We start from the raw sequence: 17,644 nt of genomic DNA on the forward strand, positions 1-17,644 counted from the left end.
AAAAGGATGGAACTATTTGAAATCTAAAGATTTCATAAACCATTAATTACTTTGTTTTATGAATGGAGCTGAGAGTACAGCAATAGGCAGTGTTACTAGTGCATGTGATTATAACACTGCCGGTAGACCAAGCAAATGTCATTTTAATACTGACTCAATTACCATGTTATGTTATTCATGCCAAAAAAACCTACAGACTTGAATACAACATTCATGTCAGATGTGATGGGCAGTACACATGTACATACTGAACAAATTAATAACCAGACCACAAAGATTTAATTTTATTCCTGGATCATGAGTATATACCAAAATGCTGAACTATAATAACTGAATATGCTATACAATTTACAAAAACACTTGTTCTGTGCCCAAGAAGGGAGCATATTGTGGGGGTATAGAGCCATGTATCTTTAAAATGTCATCTTTTTCTACTGAAATGTTTTTATCAAGTTCATCTGGGAACAGTCAGAATAATCAGCCCCCTCCTAGCCAATCAGTCCTTTCCTTCCCCACCCCTAGGGTGAGGGTTGACTTGGAGAGACAATTATTCAGACAGCCATAAGGAGTGGTTCAAGGGTTTTCTGCTTGTGCCCTACATTCACCATGGACACTCAACATGGCGTTGAAGGAGTGTTGCCAGCAAACAACCTCATTCCTTCCCTTGAGGCACAGGAAGTTGCTTCCCCAGTCACCACCAGATAAATCACATTTACTTATGTAATCCTTGAGTGCTCACAATCCTCATCTCCTCCATTAGAAAGGAGAGTGGGCCACATACTTCACTACTCTTTGTCCGAACATAGCTACTCCAGTGATAGGGCTGTTATTTAAATCCTGCTTGTGTGGGTCGCAGGAAGAGCTCCATCCTTTTGTGCTGCAGAGCCAGGCTAAGTCTTCTTACAGTCTTTACTATTTATTTATTTTATATATTTTACTTGACATTTGTTTACCGGGGTGGTCTGACTGGGTCTACAGAACCCGTTTTCAGCAGAGGCCCAGGGAGAAAAGCTCCACATATAGTTCAATACAAATAGAGTATAATCCAGTACAATTCAAATGACAATAGAAATACAAAACACAAATAAGCTGAAAGAATGTAAACTATGTTACAAGATATTACAATATATACTACACATCTAGACAGTTCTACAGAGTTAAAACATTATAGACAATAATAGTCACTCTCACCATATACATAACCGATGAGTAGATAATGTCCAAAAATAATATGCAAGTAGTGCAGTGTATTACACTGACTATTATAGTACATGAAAAAAATAGAAAGTTGGTTTCAGTTAGGAAAATAATAGATAGAAAGTTAGTGAGACAGAAAGATAGTGAGAGAGTTAAGAAGAATAGAGGCATTACAATCTAAGCAGTAGCTTGAGGATATGGAATAGAAACAGAGGTGGAGTTAGGAGAGCCTTAGGATTTTGTAGACTATGAGGGAGTGAAATGTGACAGAAGAGGAGGATGACGCAAATGTGGAAGAAGAAGAGATGAGCATTAGGCAGACTTTATGCAGGAGCAGAGCCATGTATTTTTCAGATGATTTTTTAAAGAGGCTTTGAAATGGCTTATGTCAGGCATAGACCTGGTAGCTAGAGGTAGTGAATTCCATAGTATACAGACTGAGTATAAATACAGAGAGTGACCTGGTTTACTTGTAGGTTTTGAGATAGCTAAGAGATTTTTGTCAGCTGATCGTAAGGATCGATTTGGTGTGTAAGGTGTGACTAGATTGGCTAGTGCAGGGCAGGCAGTAGGCTTTAAAATAAGGTTGTGCAAGGTGGATAGCTGAATAAAGGCAAGTTGGTTGGGGAGTTCAAGCCAGTTTAGTTCTAATAGTTGTTTATAGTGGTGTACGTGATATTTAGAGTTTGTGGCAAACTTTGCAACTTTGTTGTAGCACTGTTCCATCTTGCTTAGGGTATAAGTCTGTAAGTAAGTTAGTTAGGACAGGAACACTGTAAAGAAGGGAGGGAAATAAAAATGTTTTTGCAAGGGTAGTTTTGGTTGCTGCAGTAGAGAAATGTTTGTTTTTATATATCAGTCCCAGTTTTTGGTAAGTTTTCTTTACAATTTACTGTATATGGGATCAAATGAAAGTTTATTGTCAATGATAACTCCTAGAAGTTTGGTTTCCTGCACTATTTCTATGACAGTGTTGTTAGATGCAAGGATGTTGAAATGATCAGTGACGGGGGAGGGTGTTTTTGGGGTGAAAGAGTACTAGTTTAGTCTTCTTTGGATTAAGAAATAGTTGGGCAATTTTTAGCCAGGATTCAACTGCAGTAAAGGACTGTTGAGGTTTTGAAAGTAGTTCTGGTAGTAATTAAGCAGTACAGATTATGGTGGAATCATCAGCGTATTGAATGAGGGATCCAGGGTGAGAGGCAGTGTGAAGGTTGTTTGTGAAAATGTTGAAGAGTAGGGATCCAAGGATGGAGCCTTGAGGGACTCCGGTAGGGTTATGCAGAAAGTGCAAGAGTTCATTGGACCATTTCACTGCTTGTTTACAATCCTTGAGGTATTTCTGAAACCATTTTACTGTGTTATTTGAAAAGCCTAAGTCAGATAGTGTATTCAATTGTAATGGGTGAGATACTGTATTAAAGACGTTGGAGAGATCAAGAACAATTGAGGGTGTATAGCATCCTGCATCTCTGGTCTTGTTCATGGTATCTGTAAAGGATAATAGAGCTGTAGCTGTGCTGTGGCTGGGTCAGAAGCCATGTTTGATTGTTTTAGGTATTGCATTACCTGCTGATGGATACCTCTCTTGAAAATTTTGGATATGGGTGACAAGATGGATATAGAATGGAAACTGGATAGTTCAAAAGCGTTGCCTCCATTTTGGATGGTGGTGATGTGAGATTGTTTCCATATGATAGGTACTTCTGATTCAGGTAAAGACTTATTTATAAGAATACTGACTGGGTAGGCGACTGAGCTGGCAACCAGTTTGAGGCAGCGTGGTGAAAGATTATCTGCTGAGGTGGAGCACTGTTTTAGTTTTTGTAGCAGTTTCTTAATGGTGTCAGTGGGTATGGGCTGAAATGAGAATTGGGTTTGTATGACATTTTGTTGAGTAGGGGGTTATTAATGACAGGGTTAGAAGTAGTTGGTGGTCTAGGGTTGTTGTCTGAATAGGTTGAAGGGTTGTTAGTTAGTAGGTCTGATATTTATTTTATAAAGCGCTTGTTAAAGTTTTCGGCTATTTGTGATAGAGGGGTTTCTGGTGATACAGTGTGCTCCCTGTTTTTTCCAGGGGTGAGTATAGAAGATATGGAGTGCCAACATTTATTGGGGTTGCTTTTATGCTGGAGTTGAAGCTGGGAATAGTATGACTTCTTATCTATGTTGATTAGTTGTGTCACTTTTTTACATAGTGTTTTAAAATTGACAAGATTTTGTTAATTTTTGTTTAGTTTCCAGGTTATCCAGGCTAGGTCCCTTTGCTTCATCAGGTGTTTACATTCCTTATTGAGCCATGGTACTGACTTCTTTTTGATTCTTTTCAAACGAATGGGAGCTAGGGTATTAACTATGTGAAGGAAGGAGTTATTAAAGTATAGTACATCATCATTGAGGGGTAGTCATTTAAGGGGAGTCCAGTTGGATGTATATTACGATGCCGAAATGGCTAAACACTGAATGCCGTTTCAGCAACACATAAAGAACGAACTACAAGTTACATGAATGGCCAGATCACCGATTTTTTTCCTAGGGAAAGAAATCAGTAGGCCAATCAGACATGACACACCAGCTCAACCCCCCCCCCCCCCATCTAAGTATACCAACTCCGAGATTGCACTACAGTGGGGAAAAGGGCAAATTCACAGTGACAGCCAAGCGATTTTTTTCCCTAGGGAAAAAATTCAGTGCTCTGGCCATTTGTGTGACTTTTAGTTCACTCTTTATGTGTCGCTGAAATGGCATTCGGTGTTTAGCCATTTCGGCATCGTAATATTGACCCCTCCAGTCTACTTTATGTAGGCGATTGTTGACTTTATGCTGACAAAAATTTGTTGAGTTTCTAACTGATTTTACAGTGTGTACTCTTTTGTTCTAAGGGAATAAGCTGGCAGATGATCTCTCAAGGAGCTAGACAGTGTACAGGGGTAATTGGTGGGGTGGGATACTAGGATCAGACCTAGAGTGGACTGGCAGGTAAGATCTTTGCTGTGTCTTGTTGGAGTATTGATACGCTGAGAAAAAACATACAGATTTATACTATTTGTGGGGGAGATGGAAGTTATGGTTTGCCAATCTATATTTTCATCTCCTAAGATTATTGTTTTGAGGTTTATTGTTTGGGATGTCCAGGATAAAACATTTTCCAAAACTGGTATATTGTGATCTCATGGGATATATATTACTGTTATGCAAATCCTTTTTGATGTGTTGAGGTTCAAAAAAGAGATTAGTACCTCAGCATTAGAAAAGATGCCTATATTATTGGTGTAGGGTGTGATGTTAAATGTAGAGGGGTATAAAAAGGCTATCTCTCCCCCCTTTTTTTAGATTTACCTCTTATGGTTATTGCAAAGCTTGGAGGTATTATTTTTGAGTCTTTTACATTGGGGTGTAGCCTTGTTCTGGGAAGAGCTTGTATGCCAGGTTTATTTTGATCAATCCAGACATGCAGTGGGCTATTTTATTACATATACTTATAAGGGTCAGTGTAAGTATGGTTAAATGTTTGGAGATACTCTTGTAGTTAGGATTAGAGGAAGGGCCTGGGTAGATGTATGTCTCCACATTTGAGAAGATAAGTAATGAGGAATGAGTACCATGGGAAGTGTTTATTTATTAATAGGTGATGGTGTCAAGTGTGGTTTCATAGGAGGTGAGGAGGCCAATCTGTGGCTTAAATAATATGGGAGGGTGTAGGGGAAAAAGCTGGCAGGACATATTTGAGGAGCTGCATTGTTTATTGGGTAGACAGATGCAGGAGGTTGTTGATGTGTATTGGTGTGTGGGGGTATGCAAGGACAGAGCTGTAGCGAGGTTGAGAATTAAGAGTAAAGACTTATGCAAGTCAGGAGGACTATTATTCACATTAATTCCTTTTAGAAAATCAAATGCATACTCCTTCCATAACCCAAAGCCCCCTAAAAATGCAAGCATACCTCTTTTTGTGCAGTTCTGTAAAATATTGGGATTCTCTTCTGTTACTTTCATTAAACGACTAAAATCATAATGAACTTCAGCAAAGACTGTTGCTTCTTTAGGCATCGCTACCCTTATTCCAACACCAGAAAACACCTGAATCAAAGTAAAAAGAAAAAAAAGGAAAAAAAATCAAAATTCATTAAAATCATTGTTAAAAATATGTGTAATATTTAAGTCTAGCCAAATTCTGAAGGATCCAGAGAAAAGATGATATGGGCAATAAGTACAGAACAAACTAATTCTTGATAAAGGTATCCAGAGCACCTGCATTATGAATATTTCCTTTAGATTCTATATTTCAGCAGAGGCTACCTGCTGAGTATTTGAGGATGGGAACTGCTGTCTTCAGATCTAGAAGTGTGAATGGGGAAATACCTTCTAATGCTGAGACAGTAGTATCTCACAGCATTCCTTCTTCTCTAAGGAACAACAATCTCACCGTTAGTATATGTAAGCAGCGGAGGTGCAGGGTATGCATTCCTCCTTATCAATGGTGCAGAGAAGCAATCCTCACTGAAGGAGTGCTTGAAAATGATTCAGAATTCATTGTTATACGTTTGACTTGCCATTTATTTTCTGAAGTGCCACGACTCACATTATTTCTTTTATATTTCTGATGAGAAACCTCCAATAGAAGCCTCACTGCTCAATGTGAAAAAAAAAAAAAAAAAAAACAATGACACCTAATTTGTGAAAAGTAAGCAGAAAGGTACTGTTTTTTTCCTAGATAGATAGATTAGTACTAAGCTAACTGCCCTTGCAAGTCATTTTAAGCCTAGCCAATTATCCCTTGTGAGACTCAAACCCTGCACTTTGTGCGCACAAGGCAAACACCTTAACCATTAGGCCACCCTCCCAACCTATAAAGTTGCTTTTTCCTATAAAGTTTCTTTATGAATACACTCACAGATGCCTGAAACAGAAGTGGTGTTGTTGGTACCAAAACGTAGTAGTAAGGTACTATTTTTCCCTGTGAAGTTTCTTTCTGGGTACACTGGTAGATGCACAAAATAGACTTGCTCTGGATATTAACACTAATGCTGTAGCAGTAGCAGTATTTAAGCATGCAGATACAAAGGGGCCATGTCAGTAAGGCAAACTAAGAAGACAAACAGACATTAGAATTGTGTTGATAAATTATCCCTCTAATCTTAATAAAAATGTTAACAAATATCTCACTTCTTCTAGGCAAGTCCATTTCTCTTGAGCCTGTAGCCAAGAACTAACAGCAGTTTCTATGATTTGAAGCTTTCTTTGCCATTTTGTTACATCATCAAGAAAAGACCCAGCCTCTGTGTAGTTTTGCATTGTAGACAGAAGCAGCTGATGATGCTCTAGTTCTTCAAAGATGCCATCTGTGTTTGTTAAAAGCATGACTGTGCCTCCCTCCTAAAAAATAAATGTGCAAAATAAGAACAAATTTCTAACTTATTTGGAGCTAAAACTGCATCCATCTGAATTTAAACTGAATAAAGAAAATGTACAAAATGTATGTTTGTGTGTGTGTGTGTGTGTGTGCGTGCGTGCGTGCGTGTGTGTGTGTGTGTGTGTGTGTGTGTGTGTGTGTGTGTGTGCGTGTATATATATATATATACATTTATATATAATTTTTCCAGAATATATTAAAAAATGGTACAATTGTAATGGTAAATACTAGAAGGAAACATAGAACTCAGAAGATTAACCACATATTTCTCTGTTATATTTAACTGAACAACACATTGCTAATTGTGATGTTAGAACTGATAACATAAAAAACATTTTAGTCTACTTACTTACAGTAAACTGTCAGTTAACCGGAACTCAAGCAACTGGCATTCTCAAGCAACAAGCAAAAAATATCAAAGAAATACAGTGCAATTTTCATGTGTAGTACCCCCCCCCCCCCCGCGCAGAAACATACCTTGTTTTTAGAGTTTTAGGGTTTTAAAAAGGAAGTTAGAAATAAATTCCCTCTCTCCTCAAACTGAAAACAAGTCAAACCAAACAAATAGTATAGAGTACAGTATTTTTCAGACTTATTTTTAATAGTAATTCTCAAACAACCAGAAACTACAATTATCTACCAATCCCCATGGGTGCTGGCTGACTGAGAGTTTACTGTATTGATACGTCCTTTTATAGCATATGACATTAAGTTGCCACCACAGAAATTATCCCTTCTATCTGTACTGTTATACTACTACAGATAAATCACGCAAACTGCTCAACAGCTTACTTCTACTGCTAGTGAACTTAAAAGAACAGCCAATATAGTTTGAGCAAAATTTTACAACTGTTATGGCTTTCTGTAGTTTTTTGAGATTCTAGCCATTTTTCCTTGGTTTAATGTGGAAGTGTTTTTTGGTGTGTGCACACCTTTTAAGAACCTTCCTAGGCTTTGTTCAGCCTGTCTGTTGACTGACAGTTCAAGGGGATGTGGTTTTACTTCTCTCAACTCTTAAATTCAGTGTTTAGAGGAGTGTTCATGGTTCTGAAGAAGTCTATGTTTGGATGAAAGCACTTAACCATGACTTGTAGTGGTTTTACCAATAAAGGATTGTTTCTTTCTACAACAACTGCAAACTGGTGCGGTTTCTACCATTGCTGGATTAATTTGCCGTAGTCTGTGGCTTCCTGGTCAGTTGTTTTTTTCTTTTGCTGAAGTTGAAAGGTTGGCACGAAATAGAAATATTTACTGCTATTTGAAAGGGCAAGTACATTATTACTGATTGATGGCAAACAATTATTTATTCATAATAACTATTTGCAGAATGCATGAGTTGGTTGGCTGGGTACCTTCACAACTTTGCCTGTATATATGTGAGTAACTTCTGTGTAAAAAGTTATATGTCCAAGAGAGTAACTCTTGCCACTAAGATCATGACAACTGAACTGACTAAGCTATCATATAACTGCTATAATTGCTATTATACAACGACCCCCCCATTAATATTCAAAAACATGCACGCTGATTGGTCAGTGTGCACATTGTAAATCAGAGTTATAGTAATGGGAAAAATGTCCGGTCGCCCGGACTTTTTCCATTACTATAACTTTTTTTACAGCAATGGAGAACCCAAGTTCTGCGATGCTTCACACTGTCTCGTTATGTTAAACAAGTTTAACATAGCGAGACAGCTTTAAAAAAAGCAAAGGAGAATCTCCGTTGCTTTTTTTAAAGCAGTCTCGCTATGTTAAACTCCTTTAACATAGCGAGACATTTTGTAAAAAGCAACGGAGATCTTGCATTCTCCGTTGCTTTTTTCATGACTGTCTCGCTATGTTAAATGGGGTTAACATAGCGAGACAGCTTTAAAAAAAGCAACGGAGAATCTCCGTTGCTTTTTTTAAAGCTGTCTCACTATGTTAAACCCATTTAACATAGCGAAACAGTTTTTTAAAAGCAACGAAGATCTTGCTTTCTCCGTTGCTTTTGCCCACAGCTCTGATGTACTGCGTAGGCATACGCATGCGCAGTACATCAGAACTGCCGCAGAATACCAGACAGTTGTGGAAGGGCAGCAAGGATGCATTTTACAATGCCATTATTTAAGAAAAGTAATTTTTTTTTTTCTTAAATAATGTCATTGTATAATAGCAATAACCCACTTCTGGATGGCGGTAATGCTGGATTTACCCATGGTTGGCTTTGTTTGGCCACTCGGGCTTCGCCCTCATGACCAAACCACACCAACCGTGGATCAATCCAGCATTACCCACACCCAGGCATGGGTTATTGCTATATTATTTTATGAGATTAAAAGACAACTTAGGTGGAATAACTTATGCTGCATGGACTGAGACTTCCTCATCTTTGGGACTTTTCAATTACTTCAGGAATGACAGATGTTCTCATGGCAAGGATATCAGTGACTGACTAACCACTGAAGCCAGTGTTTGTTAATCTGAGGTATACCTTAATAACATACACAGAATTAATGTTACCACGTTTAAAGCATTATATATGCAACAACTTCTGTAAAGATCCAAAGCTGACCAATATGTAAGGCTCATGTTAGCAGAAAGGGTGGAGTGGTAGTGTGGTAGACTGCTTGCCTGTGTCTAAAAGGCACACCTGTCTTAGTTTAATCAAATACATTTCAAACTTTGGAGTCAATGAATGTTTTTATGAGAAGGATAGCACAGTGATGCGTCGCTGCTCACTCAGGCTGTAGTTTCTGCTGAGCTCTAAGATGTACAGTAAATCTTTCATCCATGCTATGGAAAAGTATACCAACTCCTACATTTTGTGCAGCTGGGAGAAAATTTGAGTTTATTGATTCACTCTACAACTATTTTCTGAACTTAAAAAACATTTATGATCACATGTCTTGGCATATGCTGCATAAGGCCTTGGAAGAGTTTGGGGTACTGAGCAGCCAGTGTGCATCATACACAGTCCCTTTATGAATGCAAAAGAGCTGAGTTTACCTTTCTGGCAAAAAGTCAAATTTATTCAAGGTGAGTCTCAAGCTACCATAAGGGTATCATATTGTCACCACTCCTGTTCATGGTCTCAGTGGACAAAATTCTTAATAAACAGCCAAGACTGGGTAAATTTCTAGTATGGGGATCCAGAAGTAGCATGTGTCTCATCTGCAGATGGTTATTTCCTTTTGCCTGATTAGTTATTTGAGACGTGCACCTGAGCAATTTGCTGATGAGTGCATATTGGCTAGAAACAGCACCTCAAAATCTGAAGCCATGGAATTTGACTAGAAAAGAGAAGATTTTGTGTAGACTGTTCTCTTCAGATGTGCTGGGGGAGGAGGGTACAGCTGCCTTGAACAGAGGTGTTTAAAAGTACCATGGGGTATTTTTAATAAATGAAGAGGAAGCATGAGCTAGTCTAGAGTTGTGTGGTTGCTACAGTCGTAAATGAATGATTTTAACCTATGGTAAAGACTGCCAGCCTATATTAAACAAAGTGTTTTCCTAACAGTCTTGTAATACTACCAGAATGCATGGAGAGATGGGAAACAACAAATCCATCCATATATAGCCCTTAAAGCTTGGGATAAAATGTCGTGGGTACTGCTTTGGTTAGGCTTCAAATGATTCACTGAGATCAACTGCCTAGAAATAATCCATGAAGCTGAAGCAAGGATTTATGGGATGTTTTCGATTTACTTGTTAAGATATAACCCATCATCACATACTGTTATAAGCTTTTATAAGCATCTGAAAAAAATTCTGAGATCTCAGATAACAACAGCAGAAATGAGGCTTCTCTGTATGGACACTGCAACTGCAGTCCATGACATATTCAGGAACTCTTGGTGGTGCAGAAAAGCCTGGAAACAGAACTGCTGCTATTCCAGATTAGCAGTTGCTAAATGAGGATATTTGGGCATCAAAAAATATGTACCATGAGTGTCCCACTTGGGAAATATTCTAACTATAGACCTCAGGGAGGGCACACCATTGGTCTTAAGATTACCCCAGAATAAGTTGGAATCATTGGTTAGAGAAAGGAAAATATGATCTGACTTGGTTAGTTGGCTGCCACTGTGACAATCAATAGCAAAGATAGAAGAAACCTGAAATAAGGTGAATTTAGTGCATTTTAATGTATTTCTGGCACACTTTTTACAGAAATGTTATATTATAGTGTAAGGAACTATGAAAAGCTAGGATGTGACTGATGGCACTTTTCTTTGATATTAATTGCATTATTATACTATCCAGTACAGTAAATGCTCAGTTAACCAGAACTCAAATCAACTGGCACTCTCAAGCAACCAGCAAAAAAAATCAAAGTAATACAGTACAATTTTCGTGTTGCACTTTCTGTTTTTCCCCCTGCAGAAACATACCTTACCTTTTTAGACTTTTAGAGTTTTAAAAAGGAAGATAGGAATAAATTCTCTCTCTCCCAAACCTGAGAACAAGTCAATCCAAACAAATAGTATAGGGTACAGTATTAGTCAGGCCTACAGTATTATTCAGGCCTATTTTTAAAAGTAACTCTAAAGCAACCTGAAACTAGAGTTTTCCAGTGTCTACCATTCCCCATAGGTGCCAGTTAACTGAGAGTTTACTGTCGTCATCTATGATCTTGTATTATCTAATCATATTAGATTTATTACACTCCTATGTCAATGTTTAATACTTCTTGATAGGTGCATGGCAAAGAGAGAGGTGGTGAAGGCTAAGGATAAGGCATATGAAGAGTTGTATGAAAGGTTGGACACTAAGGAGGGAGAAAAGGACCTGTACCGATTGGCTAGACAGAGGGACCGAGCTAGGAAAGATGTGCAGTAGGTAAAGGTGATAAAGGATAATGAGGGAAACATACTTACAAGTGAGGAGAGTGTGTTGAGCAGATGGAAAGATTACTTTGAGGGGGTAATGAATGAGAGGGAGAGAAGGTTGGATGATGTGTGGATAGTGAATCATGAAGTGCAGTGGATTAGCAAGGAGGAAGTAAGGATAGCTATGAAGAGGATGAAGAATGGAAAGGCTGTTGGTCCAGATGGCATACCTATGGAAGCATGGAGGTGTTTAGGTGAAATGGCAGTGGAGTTTTTAACCAGATTGTTTAATGAAATTTTGGAAAGTGAGAGGATGGAATGGAGAAAAAGTGTTTCGGTACCGATTTTTAAGAATAAGGGTGATGTGCAGAGCTGTAGTTACTACAGAGGGATAAAACTGATCAGTCACAGCATGAAGTTATGGGAAAGAGTAGTGGAAGATAGGTTAAGAAGGGAGGTGATGATTAGTGATCAGCAGTATGGTTTCATGCTAGGAAAGAGCACTACAGATGCAATGTTTGCTCTGAGTGCGTTGATGGAGAAGTACAGAGAAGGTCAGAAGGACTTGCATTGTGTTTTTGTAGACTTACAGAAAGCATATGACAGGGTGCCTAGAGAGGAGTTGTGGTATTTTTATGAGGAAGAGTAAACCAAATTCACACACGGTGGAACCAGTGCAGGGCTCAACCAAATAGCATCAATCCACACAAATTGAGCCAGCACAAGGTAGAAAGGTTTTTGATTCTGCACTGAAGAAGGCCATTGTTAAGCCGAAACTGGTTTGCAATGTTTGATTTTATTTTGCCACATTAAAGATATTTATCTGCTTGCCATCTGCCTTGTGCTGGCTCATTTTGTGTTGATTTTTATGAGGAAGTCAGGAGTATCAGAGAAGTATGTAAGAGTGGTACAGGATATGTATGAAGGTAGTGTGACAGCGGTGAGGTCTGCAGTGGGATTGACCAATGCATTTAAGGTGGCAGTGGGATTACATCAAGGATCAGCTCTGAGCCCTTTCTTATTTGCAATGGTGATGGACAGGTTGACAGACAAGATCAGACAGCAGTCCCCGTGGACTATGATGTTTGCAGATGACATTGTGATCTTTAGTGAGAGTAGGGAACAGGTGAAGGAGACCCTGGAGAGATGGAGATATGCTCTAGAGAGAAGAGGAATGAAGGTCAGCAGGACTAAGACAGAATATATGTGTGTGAATGTGAGGGAGGATAGAGGAATGGTGAGGATGCAGGGAGTAGAGGTGGCAAAGGTGGATGAGTTTAAATACTTGGGATCAACAGTTCAGAGTAATGGTGAGTGGAAGAGAGGTGAAGAAGAGAGCACAGGCAGGGTGGAGTGGGTGGATAAGAGTGTCAGGAGTGATTTGTGACAGACGAGTACCAGTAAGAGAGAAAAGGAAGGTCAACAAGAGGGTAGTGAGACCAGCTATGTTATATGTGTTGGAGACAGTGGCATTGACAAAAAGGCAGGAGTTAGAGCTGGATGTGGCAGAGTTAAAGATGTTAAGATTTGCACTGGGTGTGACGAGGATGGACAGGATTAGAAATGAGTATATTAGAGGGTCAGCTCAGGTTGGAAGGTTTGGAGACAAAGCCAGAGAGGCACAATTACGTTGGTTTGGACATGTGCTGAGGAGGGATGCTGAGTATATTGTGAAAAAGATGCTAAGGATGAAGCTACCAGGTAACAGGAAAAGAGGAAGGCCTCAGATAAGGTTTATGGATGTGGTGAGAGAGGACATGCAAGTGGTTGGTGTGACAGAGCAAGATGCAAAGGACAGGAAGAAATGAATACAGATGATCTGCTGTGGCGACCCCTAACGGGAGCAGCCGAAAGAAGATGATAATGCTACAGGCCTCAGCTTGTATGCATCTGAAGAATATGGAGCCCAGGGTAAATCATAATTTTAATAATTCTGAGGCAATGTGTTATATTTCCCACTATGCCATAAGGTGTGCAGGTCTAGTCTACATATGATTTTTTCCCATTACTGTGGAGACTTCTACAGCATCTATTATAGTTGAGTTATAGCAGTGCAGCTGCTCATTATATCAGTCCCTTATTTCCATTTTATTATATATACTATATTATACTACTTTTTTCAAAAATCTTTTAGAATACTGTCATACCTCATTGCAGCTTCTTACTAGCATGCTATCATTGTGTTATCATGTGGAAGTACTATCTTAACTTAAACCTTTTCAACCATCACCATGTGAGCACTTCTCATACTCTCTGCCAATAGATTAATGTGCATCTTTCCTTCAATTCCACATCTCTTGTAAATTTTTGTAAACCTGTTACCTACTAGCTTACCCTCCCGTCAGCCTAGCCTATCAGACATAGTGTTTTAGTATCTATTTGAATTTTTAATTAGTAGTCACTCAAATATAGCATTCAACTCCTAGCATGCACCAAGAACGCAAGTGTGTGAATACAATACTTCAGCATCTATCCATGCAAAGACTTGGAAGAACACATCTTACAGCCATAAGTTTATTATGGAAACAAACTGTGCTTTGATTTATATCAGTGATCAAAACAGTTACTAACTGCAAGTACACGCAAAACTTCAACCTTCACAAATGTGCTAAAATTACTATTTGGTTACCTCCTCCTAGGGCTGTATCTCTGCCTTCTGCCACTGCAATCACTTTATATATGGTGCAGTGCTATAGTTCACTATGCCTATTCACCTCTTTTTTTCATTCCATCCATCCTTTTCTCAACCTGTAAACATCTTATTTGCTCTCATCTGCTACTTTTAAACACAAATCTGTAATCTGTGTGCTTCCCAAATAAATAACACACAATAGATTGTTTAGATTTTAATCTAATTCATTCTTAAAGTTCTGTTCTTTTCGATTCCACCTTAATATTATACATAAGCAAGGGGACTGCATCCATCAAAAGGTAATAATTTTTGGAAGAACAGATTTTGTGAGCAATTGCAGATGGGAAACAGAGATATAGTTCCAAATAATATGACACACAGGCAAACAGAAGTGAACGAGCCTCAGCTCATTAAGAGAAGTCACATAATAGAAGGCAAGTTAGAAGCAACCTAAATGATGGTAGGGATTCACATTAAGATGAAAGGTGGAATAAAACAAGGGATATGCTGTAGAAATCAGAGACAGGCAGAAGCAATGTGGTAGCAAGGAAGAAGCTCGAGTACTAGGATGGAATTGTTGGCGCAGATCTGCAAAGTGGCCTAATCTTCATCAGTCAAATCTGACCGACAGGATGAAATAGGATACCTTCTTATACTTCAGCTGCATAAACATGATAAAAATAAGTATTATGCTTCAGAAAAATCTTCAGAAATCATGAGTGTAACACCAAATCTGGAAGAACAGGATTGAAGGTTGACATAACTAATAAATTTACTATAGAATGCATGGTAAAAGGTGAGGTGTACAGACCCCAGGCAAAGTTAATGGAAAAAAACAGTAGGATGGATTGATTTTGTCATATCCCACATTTCATACTGAATATCTGCAATTTCTTAGTGAACCAGAGTTCAAACACTAGAAACTGTCATAGCTCTGTCTTCTAAATATCTATCATCTATAGACTAAATTGCAAAAAAGAATCAAAACAAAAGGGTTCTCCAAGTAGTAAAATGATGATGAATTTAGCTACCGTTCTCTTTTATCTTTTTGAACAATAACTGTAAAGACATCACTTGACATATTTTTTAAAGGTATTAATATTTTTCCTTAAAATATTTTGCTGGCACAATACCGCAGAAGACTTGAAAAATCAGAACTGCAACATCACCAACAAGTTATATTCCTATGGCTAAAAAAAGATCAGCTTCTTGCATTCTATTATAAACTGAAAAATGTAACACATCAGAAATAAACATTTTGGTCTAAAATCATGCTGTTTCATATCAGACATTCATAAGCCACTTAAATCAAGGTATTTTTTAGATTACCTCAATGTTTAATAATGAATCATGTAAGGAAAGTACACTTGTTCTGCCTCCTTTTCTTCCAAAAACAGATCCTTTATCCGAATTTCTGTTGGCATGACTTGTAAATTTCATGTTCAATGAAGGCCTAGTAGAAGCATCTGCTTTGCCTTGTTGACTCCCAGATATTGTGCTTTCAGGTTCCTAGATGACAAATAAAATGTTAAACATCTATTAAAAAAAATGATTAAAGCATTACAACTTACAGAACAACAAATATTTTTTTTTATAAATCAAGGAGAATGAGTCTGTCAATTAGAAAAATTGATTATGTGTAAAAGAACACATAATCGTTTTTTTCCCTCCTCCCGTTCTCCTTCCTCATCTCTGGCATACAGTATGTTCCTGTCCTCCAGACCTACAACAGGATATCTGTAGAGTCATAGCTATCTGTTGGTTAATCAAGGTAAAAGACACCAATCAGTGGACTTCCATCTCTAATTCATTGAAAGTGTTTTATTACCAAATAAAATCTAAGGCACATGCATTTCAAAGTTCTGCAGCTACTTATTAATTTCTGAATGTTGCATGCGTTATTGTAACATTTACACTAAAAAGTAGAATGATGAAAAGAAAAGGCTCTAGGGAGCAGTTTTGGTACTATTCTGTACTGTTCAGCTTCTATAAGCAAATAACTTCCTCAGAAGTGCAGCAATGAAATAGTTTGTCACTGTATGTGTTTTTTGAATATGTTTCAGTACTGTTCAGCTTCTATAAGCAAATAATTCTTCCTTTGAACTGAAGCCAAGAAATGATTTGTTCTTGTTTTGTTATACACATTACACACACACACACACACACACACACACGTGTGTACACACACACACACACACACACACACACACACACACATCTATATATATATATATATATATATAGAGAGAGAGAGAGAGACAAACAGAGCAATTTTTTGAGTTACTGTGCCCTGTGTATCCAGATGACTGCTAGAAAGACCTGCAGTGTCCATTATGTACGCATGGATATTTTCAGAAAAGGTCAGATCAGCATGCTTCATTCATTATTCTATCCAGAGGGCAGCCTACAAGTACTAAGCATCAAATGGCTATACCTTCTCCTCTTTTGATATTGCAAAGGACAGCTCTGAGAAATTAAACTAACTCATTCTTTCATCATATATTGAAACTTTCTGCAGCTCTAAAGCCTCTATATCATTTTAAGTAGTGAGAATTATTTGTACATTTATTGTGTCACAAAATAGTCTAGTAGTAACTGTTATACTGAGCAGTTTAGGTTTACATTATGTCAGGGTATATTTTTTTATTCATTTATCCTTTTTTTTTTTTTTTGTTTATCCACTTTTGACTAAGTTAGTCCCACTCGGCTTGTGGCTTCTTTACAAGGGAGATCCAAGGTGGTATTTCTACTACTAGGGTAAATTTGGCTAGAGCACTGGGGACCATTCCCTATTTGTTTCGATAGCTGTTGTGGGATCTTTAACATCCACCTGAGCTACCAACAACTGAAGTAAATGGGACCTCGGTTTAATGTCTCATCCAAAGGATGACAGTCACGAGTGCAGCATCTTCATAATGCTGCACTACAGTGTCAGCAATTCATTCACTTGATGTGGGATTAGAACATACAGCCTCCCTGTCTTCAAGCAATAATGGTGGGTATGCTACCTGTTGTGTCACTGACAATGACTGCATAGTAAAGTCTCTGTAGTTTTGCTTCTCAACTGACTTATAATAGTAATACTAGATACGTCAATGGAAAAGGATTTGGTATATCTTGTTTTTAACATAACTCCCTCTAAATAATATTGCTACAAGGCTATTAAATACACCTTTACATTTTCTGCTAGACAAAACTGCCAAATTGAGTTTTGCATTTATTTCAGGTCAAAGTCATCAACAAGACTGCCTCTCAGTGTTTCTACTGATCTTCTTGTGAGCAGTAGTTTATAAACAAAAAAATATCTGAACCTATTTGTAACTACTCAATGGAAATTATTTTTTGTGAAGACTATAAATATCTTAACTGTAGTTTCTTTCCCCCTTCTTTTCTCAGTGAATTTCAGGTGGTCCAAGTGACGCAACAAAAAAATAGAAGGATCTAGTAAGCATGAGCTTTTACAGACAAGGAAAATTGTGTGCACAAATTTAGATGCATGTAAGAAAACAGAGGTCAAAATATCCAAATGATATTTTCTTACATATGGAAAGTCTTTGCAGTGAAATCAATGGATTACAGTCATTTCAAGATGAAA

General features: G+C 38.0%; 1 protein-coding gene across 1 annotated transcript in view; it reads right to left on the reverse strand.

The window, feature by feature from the left end:
* Positions 1 to 17,644, reverse strand: part of LOC122787923 (dynein beta chain, flagellar outer arm-like) — a 5,188,001-nt gene that overhangs the window by 3,722,194 nt on the left and 1,448,163 nt on the right. Inside the window, exons 35-36 of the mRNA XM_044054850.1 lie at positions 6,361 to 6,567; positions 5,139 to 5,274 (exon numbers count right to left, since the gene is read on the reverse strand). Of these exons, the coding sequence (XP_043910785.1) occupies positions 5,139 to 5,274; positions 6,361 to 6,567 (343 nt within the window). The remainder of the gene's footprint in view (positions 1 to 5,138; positions 5,275 to 6,360; positions 6,568 to 17,644) is intronic.

Source organism: Protopterus annectens, chromosome 13.part0 (genome assembly GCF_019279795.1).
Source record: "Protopterus annectens isolate FY-2018-M chromosome 13.part0, PAN1.0, whole genome shotgun sequence".
Classification (NCBI taxonomy): Eukaryota; Metazoa; Chordata; order Ceratodontiformes; family Protopteridae; genus Protopterus; species Protopterus annectens.